The following is a 25,401-nucleotide window of genomic DNA, read 5'->3' as shown; positions in this document are numbered from 1 at the left end:
ACTAACGGATAAAGAGATTGTGGAGATTATTCGGCCCCAGGAAAGCGACTATGACGTTGAAGACGAGCCGCCACCTAAGGCTGCCGATGCAGCTGCGGGCCTTGCTCTCGCGGAGCGCTTCCTTGCCGCTGAAGGTAACGCGGAAGAAGCGTTCCGCCACATTTACAGCCTGCAGAACTTTCTTTCAGCAGCGTGATTCGGCAAGAAGAAACAGAGCAAGATGACCGACCATTTTCCTTAGGGAAAATACTCTATTTCGCTACCAATAAAGTGCTGTTTTTGTGCTTAATTGGAAGTTCGTTTAATTCGAAGTTTTTTGCGGTCCCCGTGAACTTCGTATTAACGGGAGTCAACTGTATTAGTCTCCTCTGCTCGCAGCTAGCTTGCCACCGCGGCAAGTCACGAAAAATCGACCCAAGACCGATCCTTCCCACAGCACGCGTTGAGCCGCTAGTGTGGCTGGGGCATTACGGCGCGACGCAGAAACGACGATTTTGCCATTTGAGAGGGTGAAATTACCACCATTTCCCCACCCCTTCCCTCGCGCGCACAGCGTTGCGGGGTTTCTCCTATGCCTCCCCTCTATGGCGAGTCAGACGAGTGCTGGTCGGAGGTGCCGCCGCGTGATTTGGCACGCTCCTGAGAGCATTGTCGGCGCACGGTATGTTCGAATGAACCTTCGAAAATGCTTGCGCGTTCGAATAGCTGGGCGTTTTAGCACATTGGAATACGCATAACTTTGATGGGACCACGGCGCCAATTCAAATAAATCGGCAGTTCAAATTAAGCGTGTTTGAATTAATGAGATGCAACTTCAAGTATGAAACTGCACAAATATGTCACTTCATCACCTAAACAAATTATTTGCTTGTCTTATGCAGAAACTACAACCACCAGCAACCTTTAAATTACAGCAGCAGTATCAAATTAAAAGCTACTGCGACAGCAGTCTATTGGCACAGTGCTTTGACCACTGTATTACGATTACTATTATTATTGAAGCACACATCAAGGAAATGGTTTCCCTTGTGAAGACGCTACCTCATAAAACTGCACCAAAGCACTTCATGCTACTCGATACTGTTAACTAGAGTTCGCAACCACAGCCTGCAAGGTGCCACTTACCATTCCGAGAGGGGCATTGCCTCCAGTCAGTGGTGGGGGTGCCATGATGGCACGTATTGGTCCCTGCGTGCCTCCTAGCTGGGGACCACTACTACCACGGTTGCTGGCATCATCCCCTCCACTCTTGCTTGGTGGTGGAGGACCTTCACCGAGCTCAGCCATCAAGGACATGTACTGCACCATTACATAGAAGAAGCATGATCAGTGAGGAGCCAGAGCCGACTCTAAATGCAGGTCGCATGCACTAAGAGGCTGCGAGACCACTGCCACATCAGTGTCACACTCGTATGCACTACAACCAATGTACAGTAAAACTGTTTATTTAAATTCCATTGAAGAAGAAACTAAATGGCAGAATTACTCAAATGCCAAAACCTCTAAATTAGCCATGAAAACTATTCACAAATGCCTGCTGGATTATTGCTTGTTTATTCTGCGATGAAACTTTACCCTCATTTGTGTCTTGCACACAATCTGCACGATGACACATTAGCTTTTGTAAATTTGAGCAACTAATGCAGAGCTACCAAGCTGTTGAGAGAAGTTGAATGAAACTACCACAGAATGGCAAGGTTGCCATAATCTCATTCACGGTGCAGAAGTGGTGGAAATGCAAGTTTCTTCATATAACTAAGTGCACTTTGCACAATTGAACACATCCTACATTACTTCTGTGGGCCAGTTGGCAATATCATTGTCCACTGCGATGTAGCTACTAAGATTACTAGTATGTGGGCCACAACAAAAACATCTTTTAGTCCATTCACCAACAAATCCTGCGTCATCTATTGCACTTCACACTTTGAAACAACTATAGTTTAACCAACTGCCTCCCATTAAGTCCCTTAGAAATGCATGGCACCATACACATCGCTAAATTATGGCATACCCACAAAATTAGGATTACAGTAATTACTACCCAGCTGCTGTATCTTGACTGTGTGCTTGCACTGCTTTTGCAGTGGCCTGCATTCGCTATGGTCTGGTATGTCCAAATTAAAATAGCATGATCAACCACATAGTTCAGGATTTATGAGCATTTGATGCCACAGAGCAGTGTACAACAGTAAAGCTTTGTCAATTCTACTTTTGTTAATTTGAAAAATCAGATCATTCAGACTCGTTCTTTGGTCCTTGCAGGACCAAAGAATGAACCGTTATTTAATGCAAGGGTTCTCAAGCATGTTGGTCCCAGGGAACCCTGCTAAGCTCCATGAAGTAAGTGGCCAGGAACCTTATAGAGATAGAGAGGCTAGGCGCAGCACACATGTTTGGGGCCAATGGTGGTGTTGGGCAGGCTACTTTGATGGCGATGTCAACCCACACGGTCCAAACTGGGTTAATGTGCTAACTTGGGCTTGTTGGCACATGCCTGAAGAAAACGAGTAACAGTACTGGACAACAGGACGTGACCGAGACAGACGAAGCACTTTGTCTCAGTCACATCCCGTTGTCCGGCGCTTTTACTCATTTTCTCCAAGCTGAGTGCAATCGTTATGAGCCAAGACAAGCCAGCATTGCAGCGAGGCATGCCGAAAAAGAATGACAGTTCTCAATGCTTATCGCACGAGGACACTTATAAGCACTAATGTACGAATGTACAGCAGCACTAATGTACGAACGGGAGAAATGCACATGGTGGTAAGTTACGGCCTCCAAAATTTATGCGAAAAGCTTAGACCCGTTGCCGGTTTTCAGAGGCTGGGTGGCTACAGGATGCTGGTGGATTTATTGTGCAGTTTGCCCTTTTCTGTTATGCACTGTGATGGGTTTTGACAAACGGACATGGGTAATTGAGGTTTCTTGGATCGAATGCACCTTGTGTTCGCCGTCTTAGGTTAGATTAGTTATAAGTGGCAGAACTTCGAGGAAGAGCCTGCGGAACCCACTTTGAGAATTCATGACTTAACATCCTCAAACTCTCATTAATTCAGAAAATCTTCAGAGCGTGGCATGCCTTCAGAGCTGCTTGGTCGCCATCCATGATAGTGAATGCAGTTTTTGTCCTCAGTGGCTGTGACAAACAGTAGTTTCCCTTTGACTCAGTGCAATGTGCACTCAATATCAAACACGGTGGAAGCTGTCAAGAATGAGAAGTGATTCTACCGCAGCGCACACACTGGCATCAAACCAGCTCACTTGTAAAAAAATGGCACAGCAGTAAAAAGCATGTCTCAGATGAAGACACAGGTCTGCTTAGGAAGTTGCAAGCCACTGCGAGCGCTAGTCAGTCACAAGACAACTACAATCGCAGCTTATGCACTGCTTTTGCACAACATAAAAACAGCATGTACTAATTTATACATGCAGACAACTCTCTGTGGCTATGGAGGGAAAGCTACAGAGGCAAAGTGTACACAAGTGAGAGCGCTTCTGGAAAGAGCCCCGCGTTTTAATCCACGTTGGATCAGGCTGGGGAAGATTAAACACAACCCCCGTATTAGCAACAGTTAAATACCGTATTTACTCGCATAATGATCGCACTCGCGTAATGATCGCACTCCTTAATTTTGTCGTCAAAATTCGTTTTTTTTTATTTCCCTCGTAATGATCGCACCTTGAACTTGTTGCAGCGATATGTCGCGTGCCAAATCTAGCTAATGACCATCTGTCGAATGCTGCGCAAATGACTCTTCAAAAGTTACCGAGCGGACTGCACGCACCAAGCAGATTCTTAAGCAGATGCCCCATTTTATTCCCTTCATCACTTTCTGCACTTCAAGAATAAAAAAAGATCTACAACTAAACTTGCCTTGGCTTTATTATTTGTTCGCGTTATAATGGTTGCCAATTTAATGATCTTATTCATTACTGATACGGAAAAAGCTGTTTCAATGCACGTAACATACTCACGCGAAAAAAAAACAAAAAATCACGTTAAGCTTGCTTCGTCAGTCGCCATTTTTGTTTTGATGTCCCGCACTGTTACAGCGGCAGCCGCCTGTTATTTGACGTGTTATCCCGCAGCAAACGCATTCCGACACGTTTCGACGGACACTGCGTTTTCTGCATTTTGCAAGGCAGCCGTGGGCTTTATGATTGGTTTTTCTGTGTTGGTGCCGTTTCACCATGGGACACTATGCGAGTTTTACGGCCGCGTTTAAGCTTAAAGCTGTTCACTACGCGCTGGAGCACGGCAACCGTGCTGCCGGCAGGCATTTCAGCGTCGACGAAATCAGAATACGCTATTGGAAAAAACAGCGTGAGCAGCTGATGGCTACCGATAGGACGCGCCGGGCTTTCCGCAGACCCAAAACCGGCAAGTTCCCTCACGTTGAGCAGGCGGTCCTTAAATACGTGAAGGACCTGCGCAAAGATAGTTGCGCTGTATCATTGGAAATGATACAGATACAGGCACGTGCTGTTGCAAGGAAGCTTAGAATCGTCGCAAAGGATTTCGGCGCTAGCTCTGGCTGGACGACTCGCTTCATGCGACGAAATGGACTTTCACTGACGCGGCGGCGACGTCGTGCCAGCGGCTCCCATCCGCGTATGAAGAAATGGTGGTAGACTTCCATCACTTCGTTACGAGGATCCGCGAAAAGAATGGCTTCCTCTTATCGCAAATAGGGAACGCTGACCTTCGACGTGCCCCAAAACACCACAGTCAACGAGATGGGTGCTCGGAGCGTCCTCGTAAGGACATCGGGTGCTGAGAAACTGCGATGTACTTGAATGCTTGCAGTGACGGCAGACGGGCGGAGGCTTCCACCATACGTCCTTTTCAAACGGAAGACTATTCCGAAGGGAAACTTTCCTCGTGGCATCCACATCCGCACTCAAGTTAAGGGATGGATGACAGCGGAACTTATGGTCGACTGGATTAAGACTGTTTGGGGACGAAGACCAGGAGCGCTTCTACTTCCTTCGCTTCTTGTGCTGGACAGCTTCCGAGGCCATCTTGCGGATAGTGTTCGAGCCGAGCTGAAGGAGCGACGCACGTAAATTGCAGTCACCCCTGGAGGTCTCACGTCGCTGCTACAGCCTCTGGATGTGTCCCTGAACAAACCGTTCAAGGACAACGTTCAACGACTGTACGCAGAGTGGATGGCAGCAGGCGAACATGATTGCACGCCGAGCGGCAAAATCAGAAGACCGTCCTTGGAGGTGCTTTGCTCCTGGATCGTCGAAGCGTGGAGTGGTGTCTCCGACGAGGTAGTGGCGAAGAGCTTTAAGAAGACCAGCATATCTAACGCACTGGACGGGACAGAAGATGACTTTCTGTGGGACTCCAAAGATGCCCCCAGCGACGACACTGCCGGTTCCGACATTGAAGCTTACAGCGATAACTGTGAAGATTCAGACTCTGAATAAAGTGAGGCGCCCTTTATTCAATTAGAAAAATAAAAGGGCAATGTGCAATTCACGTAGTGCCTATGTAATGTGTGCGTTTATTACAAAGGTAAGCCTTACTCAACTTTTATGTTTGGCTATGTTTACTATAGCCATCGTAAGAATTCTCACCCGAAACTTGCCCTTTTGCGTCTTCGGTGCTCAAAAAATTTTTTTTCGGGAATATTAACCTGCGTAATGATTGCACCCCCGAGTTCGCGTCAATTTTTTACAAAAAAAGTGCAATCATTATGCGAGTAAATACGGTAAGACAGAACACACCAGAGTGTAAATGCCTATTTGTTTTGAGGCTTTTCCCTTCCGCGTCTGGGCAAAAGCAAAGCCCTCACACGTAGAAGCTTCGTCTATTCAGCATCTCTCACAAGCAACCAAAAGCACTGTCAAACGCTGGCGGACTGCTTGGCGCGGTAACACATGTGCAGCAGCCACGTGCCCCTAACTTTCCCTTCATTGCCACTGAAAGTTGTCCGTGAGTACAGTAAGCATTTGTTCATTGTTTTCTTGATACCCTTGATAATTTAACATTCGGTTAATTTTGGCATTTCTTTGGTCCCATAAAACTGTACATATATTGTAGAAACCGATAAAGAATCTGAATCGAATACAGTCAAGCCCACTCATAACGAATGCTTGGTTATCACGAACGAAGATAGCATGACGGTCATAACAATCAAGCGGACTATTGTGACGCATCTCCGAACCAAACATGTCGAGGCTCCGAGCTCCTTAGAAGAAAACGCAGCAGTATGGCTGTGGAAATTACAAGAGCAGTTCAGATGGAGGTTACTGCATACTGTATCGAAAACTGTTTCTGTTAGTCTGAATTTTTCTGTGAGACGCGTCTGGAACAGCAAAGCTCGGAAGCAATGACAAGTGGCCCGCAGATTTATGTCAGCACATCGTTAAAGCACTGTTGAGTATTGCCGATGACGTCAGTTCGTATGACTCTGTCTACGCAGACAATGGGGCCAATGTTGCGGAGTCACAGAATCATGCACAGATGAGGGTATCATCTGTGAGGAGCAAAGCTTTGCAGCAATGAATCGGATGAAGTGAGAAGACCACGAAACCAATATCACCACCTGTAAGCAAATCAACCACAGTCGAATACATCGCATCGCTGAAACTGCTTGTCTGCAGCAAGGCACTCGGTGTCTGCTTGTTCTCACTTGTCTGCTTTGAACAATTTGGAAGCCGCAATTAGTGGGTCTGCATTAGAAGCAAAGCAAGCTTACAGATGAAAAATGATCAATATCTTTCCGTTTCATTGGCTTAGTCTGTGTTCCCTTTGCAACACTAGGCTATAACAAATGCACTGTACGAGGTCGTAATGTTTGTTATAAGTGGGCTCGACTATACATTAGAGACTGAGAACAAGCTTCCAAAGTGTGATGGTAACTACAAGAAACCAATAATAAGATTGACTCTGCAGTATGTCTTTATTTGGGCTTAGTTACACAAAATAAAATTTAACTGTGTAGTTTATTTCCTTAAGCCTTGTATCTATGCACAAAACACAACTTGTCCTTGCTAGATTCAAGCAGTTGTGGCAAAGAAAAAACTTAAAAAAGCACGAATGAAGCACAGATGGAACCCTCTAATAACAAAAAGCAGTGGCATGTGCCATTCTAGCGTGTAGAAGCAATATACCTATAGTTGCCGCATTTACTCGAATTTAGGCCAGCCCCGATTCGAAGTCGACCCTTGAATGTCCCAAGACAGAAAAAAAAAAAATTACCTCGAGTGTAGGCCGAACAAAAGAAGTGAGCACAGCGTTCACAAAATAACAGCATTTATTTAATAAGAACAAGCCAAGCTCACTCTACGTCATCACCGCTGCTAGCCTCATCACTATAGCCCGGACCACACGTAAGCTTGCGGACGTGCGAGCTCGAGTCCCATACCCATGCGTGCGCAAGCTCGTGTCCACGCACCCATGCATGCGCAGAGTGCGGCATCGCACACGTCGAAACGTGGTGCGATCTCGGTGAACAGCACTCTGTTATTGCGCACTTGTCTTCCTTATCCCTGTCATCTCCTCGTTTCGGCACACGCAAAGGCGTCTCCCGTTGTTCGTTCCAACAACGGATATTTTTCTCATAGACGCTGAAGGGTTACTATGCCTGGGTTACGCCTGGCTTACTATGCCTCTGCGGCTAGTACAACTTTTCATTTGAAAGCGGCACTGTAGTGGCATCGCCTGTTTGGTGCCATTAGGGTAACGCCACGACGTACGCCGACACAATAGAAAAAAAGAACCAGCTGCGATACGACACAGGTCAAAGCGACATCGCTCGTGTACTTCAGTTGGCTACTGGCACGACTAGTAGCGGCTGCAATACTGACTTTTTTAGATAGCGCTAGCTATGCACCATATTTATCGTTTTCAGTTACAAACTGGCATGTTTTAAAATCCTCGAATCTAAGCCGATCCTAGTTTTGTATGTGATTATTTGAAAAAACTATCAGCCTAGATTCGAATAAATACGGTAATAGACATTTCATAGGAAGAAAAAGAAACATCAAATTTATCCAAATGTCAAATTACTGAATGAAAACAGCAAACGTTTACAACATTGGCACAGCTTAATTTAGTGATGATAATACAGCATACACCATTTATATCTTTAGTCACTGGAGTCGCGAATATCTGCACTATAACCAGAACTACATTTTTTAAAGGCTGCACAGGTGCAAACATACCTAGACCAAGCAGCCACGCATAACCGAGAATCGAAGCATGCGACCAGGACGTTTGCATCTGTTTAAATTTACACACGCTAAAGGTTAATGTATGAGCACCTGCAGTCTTCGCATGAAGCAGACCAAGTAGAAAAAAAAAAAGAAGAAGAAAACATGGGCACAGAGGACAGTTAAGTCTATGACTAATTTTTTAGACCTGCCTCCCAATTATTTGAAAGTCTTCACAGCCTTGCCACCAAGTTCAGAGACATAATGTAGAACGGCAACCAAAATTTTGGACCCACCTTTCAATGACTCGTTTGATTTCTGACTGATCGGCACACATGTAATGTAGAAAATATTGCGACCACACACCAAGCTGCCACCATTCGAGTGTTGCCCGTGCCGCACGGGCCATTACTCTCATTATCAAAGTGGTTCCTCCTTTTCCAAATGCCACACAGCCACTGTGTTTACTCAGCACCAAGCCACGACTTGGGTTGCGGACAAGGCACACTAGTTAGGCCTACCCAGCGGGGGTGTTGGGCAGCGCCGCAGTAAATTCCCCTTTAGTATGTTGATAAGCCTGACAGATCATAACTTAACGTAGAAAACTTTTACTGGGGAAAAAGCAGAAAATGTCCCTAGTAACATGGCTGCAGAATTTCATGAAATCTCAATACAACTAATCAAACAGCTCGGTCCAAACAGCAAGGCCCTGCTGACTAATGCCACGGAGCAAGTGATGAAAATGAAGGAAATTCCGGTTTGATGGTGTTAAAGTAAGATGAACATCACCTACAAAGGTAAAAGAGGGCAAGACAAGATCACACAGGCCAGTTACAGTAACATTGGTGATATGTAGATTGGCAATGCAAGCTGTAAAATTAGAACTGTCGAAGTGGGTGGAGGAAAATTATATACCTGGGGGAACTACAGAATGGGTTCAGACCAGGCAGACGCTTAGAGAATGTGTTTGTGCTAACACAGTGCATAGAGATTTCAATACCTCAGAATAGACCTTTATGACTAGCATTTCTAGATACTGCATTTTTGCACATACGGTCAAACCCACTTATAACGATACCGGTTTTAACAATATATAGGTTATAACAATGAGAAGCTGCTGCACCGTCAACTTTTGTATGCTTTGGATGGTGAAATAACCCGCTTACTATAATGTCCCGATGCCCCATTATCAGTCATAACGATGAAGTGTGTGATGTAGCTTCGACGGGGCGGCCGGACGAAAGATTTACGACATGAGGCCTAAACGGCCGGGGCGCGCAGCGCCGCAAGAAAGAGCCGGACTGCTTCAGTCGGGGACCAGACAAAGAATCCTCTTTTATTTCTCCGAGGGGAAGCAGGAGGCAACTTACAGCGTTTGGCGGAGAGTGGCGCCCTGACGTAAACGACTCAAAACCGAAACCAGAAGCTAACACAGGATACCACAGTGTGGCTGCTTGGTGTCCGAGCCAAAAGGTAGTGAAGTGCGAAACCCGTGAAAAGAAAAAAAGAAAATGAGAAATTTGAGCCGCTGCACGATGGCCCGCCGCTTGAACAGCCGCCGTGCACTCATTTTCCAGCCTTCTCCATGTGCCTCTCTCCCATCGCCATTCCACCCCTCCGAACACGAATGGGCTGCGCCAATCTCTACGCCGCACCACCCTCCGAAACACGTACGGACCGCGCCAACTGCGCTGCTTACGTCTTGTTCGCTGGCTCCTCATTCAGTGCAGTTCTGCAAACAGGGTACTTGAAGAAAAGAAATGAGCGCTACAAAGACACAGACTAAGAGAAGAACATGTACAACGGACAGGCGTACATGTACTTCCCTTAGTCCACATCTTTGTAGCGCTCATTTCTTTTCTTCAAGCATGTTAACCACCTCGAATGGAGAGCTTCACTCGTTGGCACACAGTGATAAGTAACGTTGGATTCACCGCTGCAACTGCCCTTGGCCAAGTTCCACGGACTGTTCGCGCATCACACGACATCACATGGACGTAGCATTCTCACTGCTTGTTCCAAATGCAAGTTTCGTGAGCCAGCAGAACCAGCGCAGCACGACGCGCTGAAACTGAATAACTGAAACTCCAAAGCGCGCGCGGCGCACAGTCGAGCAAAAACGAAACCTTTCGACCACCCATACTACTCGAGGTTAACGTCAAAATGTTATTTTTTCTTAGAATCGAATAGAAGTAGACAAGTAGAATTTTCTTCAGTCTTATAATCTAATGAAATGATCTTTTTAATACAAGTAGTTGAGTACTAGTGACATAAATAATGATGAGGAGTGCCTTCGTCATCGGGCTAGTACCGGAATGTCGCTGGGTGGTGTCAAATCGTGTCGTGCATTTACCTCAATTTCTCGGTTACTAAAGCTCTGTTCGCGATTATATTGACGCCTTAGACGTTCTAGAGCATTGCTTTATCCCTTTAACTTGACTTCATAGTAACCTTTAGTGTCCCTTTAAGGGCCACTAAACAAAACAAAACAAAAAAAGAAAGCTACATACCTCTTCATCTATCTTGGACTGGGCCCCTCCTGGTCCTCCATCACCACTACCACCAAAGCCACCTCGACCTCCATAACCACCGCCACCGCTTTTGCCTCTTTCCCTGCAATCTCGTGCAATATGCCCGGTGCCACCACAGCAGGCACAGATGACGTTGTTGGTGATGTTGGGCCGGTCAGGGCACTGCCACGCCTTGTGTCCAGGTGCCCCACAGTTGGAGCATCGAGGTCCGCCCAAAAGATCATTCTCCCGCAGTGTACCATTCAGTAAAGCCAGTTCTCGCAGCTGCATCCGTCGAAGATCGTTCTGACCCTCTGGCACTTCAACACCCTGCCGGATTATCTCTTTGATCTGCAAATAAGATTGAACAACACTAAGTTCATGCCATGAGCTCAATGCATACCATTAACGCAATTGTTCTAGAACGCCTATGTATTAAAGACCAATTCACTGATGTTAACAAACAGGTCAAATGACAGCAAAAATGCCAGGCATGTGTTAAGATGCTACTTGCATTCAGCTCGAGCTTTTGTGCCCACTGACAGCTGCCCTATAAGAAGCTTTTTCAGAAGTCCTGAAACCATTTCCAATTCGTTGTTGCAAGAATAAGCATGTTGACATCCAGGATTGTCTTGCCATGCGAATCTCAGTGAAATAGTTGACAAATTAGGCTTTTGTACTGTCAGTGTGTAGCAGCATGTGCTCTTTGTAGCAGTTTGGTGCAAATGTAGCAGCAATTCCACCACTGTAATAGGCCTTCTCCTATCACCCAAAAACTACCATACTCCAGAAACTACCGCACCATCTAGAAAAGTAAGTATCGCAGCCGCTAGTAGCCGCGCCAGTAGGCAAGCGAAATACACGAGCGATGTCGCCATTTTGACCTGTGTCGTATCGGTATGGTGGATAAGTATCGCCGTGCGGCGTGGCGTTATCGTAATGGCACCAAACAGGCGATGCCACAAACGAAAAGTTGTGCTAGCCGCAGAGGCATCATCAAACGTTCAAGCTGGGCAGGACTTCAGCATCGATGAGAAAAACATTCGTCGTTGGAGGGGGCAACTGCAGATGCCTCTTGCGTGTGCCGCAACGAGGAGATGATAGCGATAAGGAAGATAAGCGCGCAGTATTAGAGAAGAGCTGTTCACCGAGATTACGCCGCATTTCGATAAGTACAAGCCGTGCTGCACTGTGTACGCATGCATGGACGCACGTCCACAAGTGTACGAGGCTAGCAGCGATATGACGTGCAGTGAGCTTGGCATGTTCATATTAAATAAATACCATTTTTATTTTGTGAACGCTGTTCTCACTTTTTTGTTTGGCCTACATTCGAGGTAAGTTGGGTGGGTTTTTTTTTTTTTTTTTTTTTCCCCTGGCTTCGGACATTCGGGGGTCGGCTTAGAATCGGGGCCGGCCTATATTCAAGTAAATACGGTAGTTGCATTAATACATACATATGGGCACTATATAGTTGCCCAAGTAATGACAATTCCAAACAGCATCACTGCAACTTAATAAACTTGGTTTACAAGCAGCACTGAAATCACACATATCAGACATCGCTGGAGACATTTCTCCTGTCCCATAATGCAGCATTTCTTATAGAGTAAACATTAAAAAAGGCCATATCACTAGACAAATGTGATTTAAATAAAACTTTTGCTATAAAAGAACTTTCAATTCCCATTCAATGACACAATAGAGTTCAATCGTAAGAACCCCTGCAAACATGCAAATAGTTTAGCTCGCTGTTACACCTCAAAATGAATTTTAAAAGGTAAACTAAATTCTCCAGTTAGACTCCAAATTGAAAGTCCAGACAATCTACAGCTAGGGGCTTCTAAATGACAAATGAAACACGAGCACCATATTTAGATTTAAGAAGAATTCAGTCCTGCTGTTGAGCACGGTATTGCATAGGCTCTGCTGTGCCTATGCAAGGAGCTAGCACAGCTATGCAGTGACAATTATAGAAAATTAAGCAATGTCCTGGCCTGTCTACAGGATCTTTCAGCAGTGCAATATAGCCGAGCTTATACTGCACAGTTGCGTTATAAGTGGTGTGCTTAGGGGAGGGAAAGCAGAAGTTAGAAAATGCTACATTACATCTAGAGCTATACTATCAGTAGTTGCATTACAAATGGCCTGAACCATACCCCAAATTGTTACCAAGTCAATGCTTAGTAATTGCTGAAGAGTAGGGGTGTGCGAACATTCAAAAATTTCGAATATTATTTTTTTAATATTTGTATTCAATTCAAAAACTATGTATTCGAAAATTTCTGAATATCGAACTGGATACTAATATTCGAAACAAATCGAAAATATTCTGGCTGTGCGGGAGCAAACAGTTCTTAGCATTTATTTATATCTACCCTAAGAAAGCATGTCTGATATTGTGCAGAATTTTGCAATTTCATGCCGCTGGCGAAATTTCACCTGTAAAACACGCTTAGCCAATGGGTGTCTAAGCGTCGCAGGAAAGCCAGCCTCTCAGCAGCAAGGGGCACAGGTTTGTGAACAGCAAGGGTGCACTCTTTTATAGGTTCAAACCCCAATCCTCCTTGACAGCAAATGCGATGAGCGATGGCTGGTCAAATGCATTCGAGTTTACGGGTAAATATAATAAGGCACAGGTTAGGAAGAACTAACAACTAGCGGAAATTACTCAATTTTCCAAAGCTAACATGAGCTAAACGCACAATCTTTTAGTATAACAGCTTACTAGTTTATTTTTTTAACAATGACAATGTAATTACAATGTTCCAACTTGTTAAGAATAAACCAACTTGCTAATAGATGCATGTGTATATCATTGTTCGATATTCGATGCTAAGTATTCGTACTCGATTCATATTCGAAAATTTTGACATTCGTGCACCCCTACTGAAAAGGCGTTCGCTTTCATTTGCACAGCCACAGAAAGAACATGTTCAGAAACTTCCCTGAGACATAACGGCAAAATGTAACATCTTCCCTTGAATGTCCTCATACTTCTACGTTTCTGACCTCCTTCACACTTTTTTTCATACTCGTCAATAAGGCGAAAAGATTGTACAGACTACTTTTGACCTATTCCACTATGTTTTGTTATTTCCTTCATCCTTATTCAGCCCACCACAATGATAATTGAAATCTCTTTAAAGGTAAATTTCTTTGCACTTGAGACACGGGAAAAGTGCAAGCCCATTTCCCACCATATCCTCTTCAGGCACCAGATAATTCTGTCCACTGACAACTTAGTTTCCCACATTTCCTGCATTTTCAGACTCTTAAATTTAAAAGTGCGCAGCTGCACAGCGTATTAAGAATTTAGAATTTTTCAGTGAGCTTTGTCAAGTTTACAGAATGTGGACTCTATGTGAGAACTCCGACAGGAACATCAACTATTTCACGTTCAGCATATATTGAGAGCACCTATCCAATGCCTTGCAAAATACTCCCAATGGAAAGGGCAGTGAAAAACAATTAAGAAAGTGAACCAGCTGCATGACAACATGCCGACACTGAGAATAACCACCCAGCCATCTACCTTCCCAACTCATTTTACTAAAACACTTTAAGCATATTATTGAAACTTGCAGCACAGGCCCAGTCAGAAGCGTTTCAATATTTATAAACATACATTTTATACATCTTTTTTTTTTCATTACTGCTTTTGTTCTGTATGCACTATCTTAGTGTGTACAATTGTGCACACAGCATCTGAAGGGGAGTGTATGTTTGTTTAGAATACTTGAAGACCTGTATTTATTGCAGCTGTGTGTTTTTCCGAGTTTGGCGACATTAAGGCAACTCAATATGCCATACCCACTCATACTAACAATATATATCCACTTATTAGCATCACCAACCAACCACAGCACTATCAGTGAGAAAGTCATAGCCTTTGAGGCTTTCCAAAAGATATCTGTTTTCCGTGAACTTTTGTGATACTGAGCCGCACTGAGAGATTATGTCGGTAGAAATGGGGGCTCAATAAGCTTAATGAAAGCATGCAAAGGATGCACATGCTGTTTGTATAGTGTACTAGTGTGCAAAGGCTGATTTTTATCATTTTGCCGACAGCCATGAGGATGTAGAAGCAGACAACAAGGATATATGTATGCCCTCCTTGATGATTAGCCTAGGCGAATAGTGTCCCGGCATTTCTCCTACACTAAATGCTTCTCAGCTTTCAGATTTCACTTTCTGTGAACAATAACTGCTTTGGACAATGTGATCAGTTCACTTGTGTCCATCAAACAGTTAGGAGTTGACACAGCTCAACTATTTTTTCAACCCTTTTGATGAGGGTAAAAGGGAGTGGAGAAACATAAAAACAACTGGCACAGCTTCCTCACCCTGTCCACAGCTTTCCTAACGTTTTCTTGGCTAGAAGCCGTGACAAAGGCATGCAGCGGTTCATCTTCACCAGGCAACGGCTGGCCATCCTTGCGCCCAACCTTGCCCTCCTTCACGGAGCCTTTGCCTCGAATGATGATCTTGGCACCAGTCTCCTTTTCAAGGGACTTCAGTGTGTTGCCCCTTGGGCCAATCAATAAGCCTACGAAATTGATGTCTGGGTGCTCTTCCTGTGGAATCATTACCTTCTCCGACACACGTACCAGAGGTGGTCTGAAAACAAGGCAATATTTAGGTCAGCAAGTTTGAAGGCTGCTGTGCATCAAATGGCACATAATGTAAAATCATGCCTATAAAAGTGGGCTATCTCAATTCAGATGCCCTCATTCACTGCCAGTTTTTACGGAATCTGTCCCGTCACTCAGATTGATCAAAAATTTAAAGAAGTGCTTGCCAGCATCGCAGTCAAGGTCACGCACATCATCTGCACTTCACAGAATCATGACAACACATAAAGCATGCCAGGCTGCGTGACAGGCAAATGCGAAATGGACCCACAGCCTTGACCATCACTTCACTTAAAATAGATATTTTACATAGCACAACGATAAGCAAACGTCCATAAATTATTCTTGGTAGTGCTGGCGTTGCAAAAAATAACTAGACTGAGTTTCCTCTTGAAATTCATTTATTTGGACAGGCCAATTTTTCAGGCATTTTTGCGGTCGCCTCAATGTCCAAAAAAGGGTTGGCAACTGTAAAATTGATGGGCATAGTAAAACCCTCATCAGAGAGTTGGGATGCAAGCAGTTGGCATACCCAAAAACCCTGTCTGCTTGGGTGGAAGCAGCCGAGGGTGTTTTGAAGCAGCAAATTTACCACAGTGGAGTAGGTTTGGAGCAGAAGTTGTCCGTTATGGTGCAGCTTTCTAAAACTCAACATGAGTGAAACACAGGCAGATTAAAAACCATGTTTTTTATTGATTCATTGTTATGTTGCGCTGTAACAGGCACAGTGACACCCAAGTTAGTAGAATACTAAGAACACGACAAGCGAAGCGCAAACTGTCAACAGAGTTTTATTCGAAAAAGGACTTTTCAAATAAAACTCAGTTGACAGATTACGCTTCACTAGTCACGTGTTTCTTGTTTTATACTAGCACTGTGTCACTGAGCCTGCTGCAGTGCAACCCAACGATGAAGCTACACCAACTAGGCCCTTTCCAAGCTATGCTCACTTTCATTCTTTATTTGACTTTGCAAAACAAAACTATAGATGTGGCCTAGAGATAAAATATACTAATGAACTTTATTACACAAACAGCAACCATTGTATGTTGATGGGCATTGTTCTTGTTAGTAATGAGCAACTGTTTTTTCCGTAGTTCATAAATATTATTTAAGTTTAATTAGCTAACTTTTTTTAGCCTAATCGATGAGGCCTCAATGCAAAGGTTGTAGAGGATGTCAAGAAATGACTGATAACAGCATTCAAAGCAATGCAGCATTTTAAGCAAACAGCATTTTAAGCACTCCGTAGAGCAGTGCAGCTTTTGCACTGTCCGGTGCACTCCTGTCGGCCCTTGAAAACCCAAGTGAGGGAGTGTGATTTTCGTGCCGGACCGTACCCACATCCACAGCAGGTCTCCCAAGTGAACAGCCTCTAGTTGATAGGCCAAGGTAGGTAAGAGAAGTCGGCAAAATGGATCTGTAACCTTGGGAAAAGCGATTGGCTCTGAGGGCTGGCCTATGCATATACAGTCGCCGACCGATTTTCCGGACTCCGAAAATTCGGACATGCCCGATTATTCGGTCAGCTTCGCGGCACCGCCATTCTCCCCATAGACCATAATGTATAACAACTACCGAAAGTTCGGACACCTTGCAACCTCTCGTCTGATTTTTCGGACACTTCTTGAGCCAACTCGGTCGAGAGCACCATGCACCGACTCTGACCAGTGCATGGTTCGACCTGCTGAACGCCATTTTGTTTTGAACGGAGCTTCCTGGCTGTCCCACGAAGTGGCGCTACTAGAAATCCCCGCTCATCATCATCGTTTCTGCCTGGTTCGATAGAGTGGCTCTGCAGCAGTTCCGGTTTCAGCTTAGTAAGCCATGTCAAGACAATCCAGCAGCTGATTTGTTTCTTCGCGCACGACGCTGCGAGCAGGCCACGTTTCTTTGTTTGCGTGACGGGCGTCGGCACGGTGGTGTTTGCTTTGTGTGCTGTGTCAAGGTTTCGGGGATCCAACGCGGCATACGGAAACATCGCGTCAAGTCTCTAATGGTGCCGACAGTGCCCGCGCAGACTGCGTAGGGGAATGCCGGCAAGCGGGTGCCGGGAGGTCTAAGATTTATCGCCTTCCGATGTGCTCCCTACTGACGCGGAAAATATTCTGCCGAGACCTGCGCAGTGGTTGCATTGCGACTCCGGACACCGTCTCATTTGACAGTTTCACAGGTGCTGACACTGCTGTACTGGCGTGCGCAGAACTCGACGACGGCGAGATCATTCGTCAGGTTTCTGCTGCACCGCCGGACGATGACTCTTGAGTCGGTAGATGACGCACCATGTGCTACGCGGCCGTCGCATGCGGAGCGTGTACAGCACAAGCAGTGACTGTGCTTTCAGCCGCCTATAGTGACTGTACGACCCTTTCGGAGATTCAGGCTTATCTGATTGCGCGTAAACGGAATAGCGTGCAACGGCGCATTCACGATTTCTTCAAGCCTACTGCCGAGCCCTAATAAGTGCGTGGAAATAAAGGATTTCATTTTTTTTCGTAATCTGCTTTTTCGGACACCTGTTTATTCGGACATTTCCGCAGTCCCCGTGAGGTCCGAATAAACAGTCGGCGACTGTAGTCGACACCTACCACAAAAACTGGAATATAAGTCGAACTTTTTTCAAAAAACCATTGCGCAAAGTCGACCCTCATCTTTTATACTGGACATTGGCGGAAAAACTACGGAAGTCTTGCAACAATGGGCGGATGAAGAGCCGCCTTCACCATCGCCATCAGCAGCACGGCGTGGCAACATTGTGGCACCGCCAATTTGCGTTTGCATTGTCACAAAGCTACAATGGTTAAAGGCTGCTTTTCCCATTTTGTTTCAAAATGAGCAGAAGCCGACGGCAATTCGCCGTCGCCTTCAAGAAAAAGGCGATTGAGTGTGCAGAAGCCCACAGCAACCTCGCGGCACAGCGCGAATTTGGAGTATCCAAAAAGAGCATTCGGTACTCGCGGAGGCAGAAGCAGCAAACCAACAGAAAATGTGATTTCGTGGGCGGACCGCAGAACTGGAAGACAGGGTTGCGGAGTTCGTCCGGGAGCTGCGTGTAACATCGCTGCCTGTGACTGCCGAATGCATCCGTTTGAAAGCGGTAGAGATAGTGCGCGCCTCTGGACTGGGCAGCAAGAAGCACTCGTCATCCGACTCTAGTTCGGACGACTCTGATCAAAGGCGTTGCTCTGGTTCGGAGTAGCCCTTGCGCACTTCGTGCCCTTCTGTGTACTGTACACCCATCCAATTTTTAACAGTATCGCGCGACCATCGACCCACATGTTTGTCAGCACCTTATCATCACGGCACAGAGCGGCGGAATAGCAAAAGTAAGCGCACGTGTACACCTGTGCATATCTCGTTTGTTTCGCCGCTCAGCGCCGTTAATAAGGTGCTGACAAGCACGCAGGTCGATGTTCGTGCGATACTGTTAAAAATTGGCTGGGTGCACATGCGAGCAGCATTTAAATAAATACTGTCACTATTGTGTATGAGTCGCATTTGTTTTAAGGTAAGGGTGTCTTTCGGTACTTTTGCTATTGAAAAAGATTTTTTTCATTGTTATAATTCGTTAGTTGGGGGATCGACCTATATTCCGGTACGACCTATAATCCGGTTTTTACGGTATATGCATAGGCGCAGACTACGGGCGGGGCTCCGGGGCCCGAGACCCCTCCAATGTTTTCCACGTGACCCCAAAAGTGTCATTACCAGAGTTCTGCTACCCACGTCATCCGAGATGCTGCCTCTACCTTTGCACTTAAAATTTTATTATGGCTAAACACCTACTGCATCACTGTTAGCGCAGACGTGCACACTTAAATTCATACTTTCTCTTTATTTCTGCATATCTTGACAGCAGGAGGGCAAACAAATTAGAAGTACCAGTGGCGGTTACCTCACCCATATTTTTTCACTTCATACTTTTTAAAATTTCCACTGTGAACACCATACAAAGACACAATATATATGCAGTCGACGACCGTTATTCGGACCTCACAGGGACTGCGGAAATGTCCGAATAAGCAGGTGTCCGAAAAAGCAGATTAAGAAAAAAAAATGAGATCGTTTATTTCCACGCACTTATTCGGGCTCGGCAGTAGGCTTGAAGAAATCGTGAATGCGCCGCTGCACGCTGTTCTGTTTACGCGCAATCAGATAAGCCTAAATCTCGGAGAGGGTCGTATGGTCACTATAGGTGGCTGAAAGCACAGTCACTGCTTGTGCACGCTCCGCATGCGACGGCAGCGTAGCACATGGTTCGTCATCTTCCGACTCTGAGTCATCGTCCGGCGGTGCAGCAGAAACCTGACGAATGATCTCGCCGTCATCGAGTTCTGCGCATGTCAGTACAGCAGTGTGAGCACCTGTGAAACTGTCAAATGAGACGGTGTCCGGAACCACTGCACAGGTCTCGGCAGAACACTTTCGGCGTCAGTAGGGTGCAGATTGGAAGGCGACAAATCCTAGGCCTCCCGGCACCCGCTTGCCGGCATTCCCCAGCGCAGTCTGCGCGGGCACTGTCGGCGCCATTAGACACTTGACGCTATGTTTACGTATGCCGCGTTGGATCACCGAAACCTCGACACAGCACACAAAGCAAACACCACCGTGCCGACACCAGTCGCACAAACGAAAAACGTGGCCTGCTCGCAGCGTCGTACGCAAAGAAACAAATCGGCTGCTGGATTGTCTTGACATGGCTTACTAAGCTGAAACCGGAACTGCTGTAAAGCCACTCTATCGAACCAGGCAGAAACGATGATGATGAGCGGGGATTTCCAGTAGCGCCACTTCGCGAGGCAGCAAGGAGGCTCCGTTCAAAACAAAAATGGCGTTCACCAAGTCGAACCATGCCCCGGTCAGAGTCGGTGCATGGTGCTCTCAATTAAGCTGGCTCAAGGAGTGTCCGAAAAACCAGTAGAGAGGTTGCAAGGTGTCCGAACTTTCGGCAGTTGTTATACATTATGGTCTATGGGGAGAATGGCGGTGCCGCGAAGCTGATCGAATAATCGGGCATGTCCGAATTTTTGGAGTCCGGAAAATCAGTCGGCGACTGTAAATGTATATCCAGGACAAAGCTAATTATATTTTTTTTCAAGAGAAGGAGATAGCCAACTAACAATTATTGCTAATGGTATATGGACAGCCTATGCCTAGAGAATGAATATGTTGCTGTATGTTCACTTTGCAATTGCCTTGTGTGCTTTTTTGACCCTGGAAACAACCTGCAGACTTCAGTGACCCCTTCGGCAGGGTCTTTTATCAACAGCGAGGGAAATGCACATGAATGTCTCCGTATTGCTGCTCTTTCCAGTGGACAATGCTAACGACTCATGGAAAAATAAAAGGAATGGTTCGAAAATGAGTGCGCGGCAGCTGTTGGTGCAGTGGCCCATCGTGCAGCGTTTCGAATTTCTCGTTTTCCTTTTTTTTTTTTCCGAGGATTTCGCATTTCATTACCTCTCGGCTCGGACACCCAGCAGCCAGACTTCATTGTTATAACCGATAATGCGGCATCGGGGCATTGTAGTAAGTGGATTATTTCACCATGGAAAACATACAAGAGTTGACGGTGCAGCAGCTTCTCATTGTTATAACCGATATATTGTTAAAACCGATTTCGTCATAAGTGGTTTCGACTGTACTCATGTAAGCCCGTCCCTTCAATAAACATATCTTCGGTGTCACGCAAAGTTTGAAGTGCAACTGTCATTAAAGGTAACTATATATACAGTTAACCCTCAATATAACAAAGTAGGTAAAATTGACAATTTGCTTCGTTATATCGAAATTTCCGTGTATGAGAATTCGACCTCTTATGCAAATAAGTACAGTCACCGATCAATTTTCCTTACACGGAAAGGGGTCATTGAATTTTTCTAATTATAAAGCAATCGAAAAAAGTAAATTTGAACCGAAAAACAATTCATTTTGATTAATTTGGGAGTCGGCAACAATTGCATGGTTTCATGCCACGTGGACAATATTTTCACATCGGCAGTACGAATTAAGCGAAGCTCCCATGGCTGACAGCATCGCCCGCACTGGGACGACGCTATCATGAAAAGCGCCGGCAGTGAGGAGCGAATGCTTCATCTGCCTCTCACTCCAACGAATCACCGAAACTCGAGAATACGCAATCTCCAATAATAAACGCGCTGGAAGACAGCTTACATAATGCTACGCCATCTCGGCACACCCACTCTTTGCACACGCAGCAGATTACCTTTAAAGCACTGTGCGCGGCTGGGTATGCACTCAGCCACGCTTACAGCCATGTACGCATCGAGAGGTGCGTATGCAAGCAGCTGCTTGTAATTCAATCATTTGACCATCTGCATCCACAGAAGTTTCCATTTATTGTCTCGGCATTCCTTTGCGGTGGAAGGGAAATTTCATTATATTGAAATCACATACAGACACACTTCGTTATATCGGGGTTCTAAATTCATGGTGCTCTATGGACAAGAGATTATGGAAAGTCATATACTTCACTAAACCGAGAATTTCATTATATTGAAGTTTGTTATCTAACTGTGCATGTGTGTTTATATATATATACACACAGTCGCTGACTGATTTTTCGAACTCCAAAAATTCGGACATGCTCGATTATTCAGTCTGCTTCGCTACACCGCCAATCTCCCCATAGACCATAATGCATAACAACTGCCGAAAGTTCGGACACCTTGCAACCTCTCGTCTGATTTTTCGGACACTCCTTGAGCCAACTCGATCGAAAGCACCATGCACCGACTCTGACCGGTGCATGGTTCGACTTGCTGAACGACATTTTTTGTTTTGAACGGAGCCTCCTTGCTGCCCCACGAAGTGGCGCTACTGCAAATCCCCACTCATCATCATCGTTTCTGCCTGGTTCGTGGCTACAGCAGTTCCGGTATTAGCTTAGTAAGTCATGTCAAGACAATCCAGCAGCCGATTTGTTTCTTTCTTTGCGCACGACACTGCGAGTAGGCCACGTTTTTCGTTTGTGCGACTGGTGTCGGTGTGACGGCGTTTGCTTCGTGAGCTGTGTCGAGGTTGCAGTGATTCAACGCAGCATACGGAAACATCGCGTCACGTGTCTAATGGCCCCGACAGTGCCCACGCAGACGGCGCTGGGCAATGCCGGCAAGCGGGTGCCGGGAGGCCTAGGATTTGTCGCCTTCCAATCTGCACCCTACTGACGCCGAAAGTGTTCTGCCGAGACCTGTGCAGTGGTTCCGGACACCGTCTCATTTGACAGTTTCACAGGTGCTCACACTGCTGTACTGACATGCGCAGAACTCGATGACGGCGAGATCATTCGTCAGGTTTCTGCTGCACCGCCGGACGATGACTCAGAGTCGGAAGATGACGAACCATGTGCTACGCTGCCGTCGCATGCGGAGCGTGCACAAGCAGTGACTGTGCTTTCAGCCGCCTATAGTGATCGTACGACCCCCTCCGAGATTCAGGCTTATCTGATTGCGCGTAAACGGAACAGCGTGCAACAGTGCATTAACGATTTCTTCAAGCTTACTGCCGAGCCCGATTAAGTGCGCGGAAATAAAGGATTTCTCTTTTTTTTTTCTTAATCTGCTTTTTCGGACACCTGTTTATTCGGACATTGCCGCAGTGCCCGTGAAGTCTGAATAAACGGTCGGCAACTGTATATATATTCACTTCAATGTAAACTACTAACATACTCTGCAGGGCTTGGAAACCCAAATTACCAAAAAAGTAAATGCGATAAGAATTAATGCTGCAGTACAGGTAGCAATCATGCTTTATTCAAACGACCCTTTACGGCACTCCACTGCCCACTGCCGCAATTACCGCCAGCGGGCACTTTTGGACCTTGTTTGATCCATGAACCAAGAGCTTCCGCTCGAGTTGGGCAACGTCCAAAAGGAGGTCCTCTGCGGCGTCGCGTGAACAGACGAAGTTCTGGATACCGTCTATGCGCCGTAGCACCTTGGTGAACGTGGTAGGCACAGGCACGGCATCTGTGGCGTCATCATTGTCCTCGTCCGATGTCGCAGCGGTGTCGACAAACTTTCTAACAACGAGCACTGGCAGCCTCTCAAAACCGTCCTCATTAGCACAGAATAGTGCCGCCACACGCTCTTTACTACGCTTGCCACCATGACAGCTGTCACCCTTAAACGCAAGGGTTTGCTCGGGCTGCATATGGTAAAAAATACCGCTCTCATCGGCGTTGAAAACGTCGCAGGGCTTGTGTGCAGCAATCCACTCGTTCACCGTCGAAACGTCCACGGAAGTGCTTTCTCCGCAGAAGCAGCTACATACAATCCTGTTTCGTTATTTAAAGCGATCCAGCCACCCGTTCGATGCCTGAAAGTCGTCAATGCCCAGACGCAATGCCACAAGGTCCGCCTTTTCTTTTGGAATGCCGCCGTCAACGTTGATCGCAGAGCTCCGTGCTTGATTCAGCCACTTGATGAGAACTTTTTCTAACTTCTCGTGCTGTCCTTTAGCCGATCCGCTTGAGCCTGAACTTTTTGGCATTCTGCAATGTCACCGCTTTGTTTGCCAGGATCGTCTTGCGCGAAGATTCGGGTATTTTAAGGTCCCGGGCAATGCTGGCTTTCGTGGCTCCATGCCGCTTTTCCGATTTCCCGATAATATTCAACTTATTACGGCGCGACAGAACTGTCTGCTTCCGGGACATCATGCATCGCATCGCTCCACACAACTCAAAACCTCCGCTGAACGCTGGTCGCTAGGATTACGACAAAGAACACGTGCAATAAACCTAGGCCTCTCCGCGCTACCTTGTCGGCGAGCTGCTGCTGGGAAACTAGAAGGAGAGAAACGCTTCCCCAACGCGACGAGAAGGAGAAAGTGATTGTGGAGAAGAAAAGGCATTATTTCAGCACAGCGAGCGTCGAGGGCGGCTGCTAGTGGGGGACAGAGAAACGCGAGGGTCGTCGTATAATGCGGGTCAGGCGTAAAATTACATCGGATAACCGAGGTTTTTAATGCATTGCTTCTATGGGGGACTTCGCGGGGACTGCGCTAATCCGTCGCAAAATCGGGGGACGTATAACTGGGGTTCCACTGCATATACAGTGAAACCTCGTTAAACCATAGTTGGCCGGAGCTCGGGAAAAGTACATACTAAACGGTAGTACTGTTTAACCGAAATAGCACGAGATCGCCCACTTACCTGTCGAAAACAGAACTTAGAGAGAGTGCGATGAAAGGGGACAAAAACATGCAGTATTTATTAACTTCGTGCGACAAAAGTGTTATTTTCGTTTGATGCTGCGGCGGCCTAGCACGACGACAGCGGCCTCAAACTTACTGAAGCTGCGTGCCAGCTTTTCAGCCAGCCCCCTCTTCTCGGCAAACACTCGCATGGCAGATTCCTCGTTGGCCTTTCGTATTCTCCGTGCAAGCGCGCAGTAGTGCTACAGAAGTCCCGGGGTGCCTTTTTCATTGCCGGGTGCCGGAGTTTGGAATACTTTTCGTTTGGAATAGTTACGTTATCCCGCCCTGTTCTCGTTGCGACGATTGCATTCATGAGGCTGACGTAACAAGCAGCTTCTGCCACTGTCGGGCCTGAATTGACCGTGCTGTCGCTTTCTGTGTCATCCTCATCACTGTCGCTAGTCAACACTTCGGCAACAACAGAGGCAACGATGGCGAAAAGTCGAACCTTGTAGCCGACATCTCTTCGCGGTCACAGCAGCGCTGCCGGGCAACTTCTTCACATTCCAAATGCCAGACACCGTAGTCAACAGCAGATCCCTGTCGCGTGCCAGCGCCGACTTCTGTGTGTCACGTTCGATAGCACGGACGATATCTAATTTTTCTTCTATGCTGAACACCCGGCATCTTTTTTATCCGAGCTTCAGCATGACGTGAGTCCTCGCTTCCACGACGCCATAACGCTCTCTGGCACGGCGTCGAAATGATGTTGACGTGGCTTCACGCGCAAGCGCACAGGGCGCTTGGAGGCCGTTGTTCTGATTTCCGAGGCTTGTTGTTCTGCCGGGCCGCCCGATGGAGACGAAGCACCGCCGAGTTTGCGTGACGAAAAGTGGAAACAGTACATTTTAACCGATGCGTACGCAATAAGC

At 46.3% G+C, this 25,401-nt stretch overlaps 1 protein-coding gene across 1 annotated transcript in view; it reads right to left on the bottom strand.

The window, feature by feature from the left end:
• Positions 1-25,401, bottom strand: part of LOC126547601 (uncharacterized) — a 56,887-nt gene that overhangs the window by 11,451 nt on the left and 20,035 nt on the right. Inside the window, exons 5-7 of the mRNA XM_050195489.3 lie at positions 15,026-15,299; positions 10,680-11,030; positions 1,126-1,299 (exon numbers count right to left, since the gene is read on the bottom strand). Coding sequence (XP_050051446.1) covers positions 1,126-1,299; positions 10,680-11,030; positions 15,026-15,299 — 799 coding nt within the window. The remainder of the gene's footprint in view (positions 1-1,125; positions 1,300-10,679; positions 11,031-15,025; positions 15,300-25,401) is intronic.

This window comes from Dermacentor andersoni, chromosome 1, assembly GCF_023375885.2.
Source record: "Dermacentor andersoni chromosome 1, qqDerAnde1_hic_scaffold, whole genome shotgun sequence".
Classification (NCBI taxonomy): domain Eukaryota; kingdom Metazoa; phylum Arthropoda; class Arachnida; order Ixodida; family Ixodidae; genus Dermacentor; species Dermacentor andersoni.
This window is presented reverse-complemented; position numbering and strand designations above follow the sequence as displayed.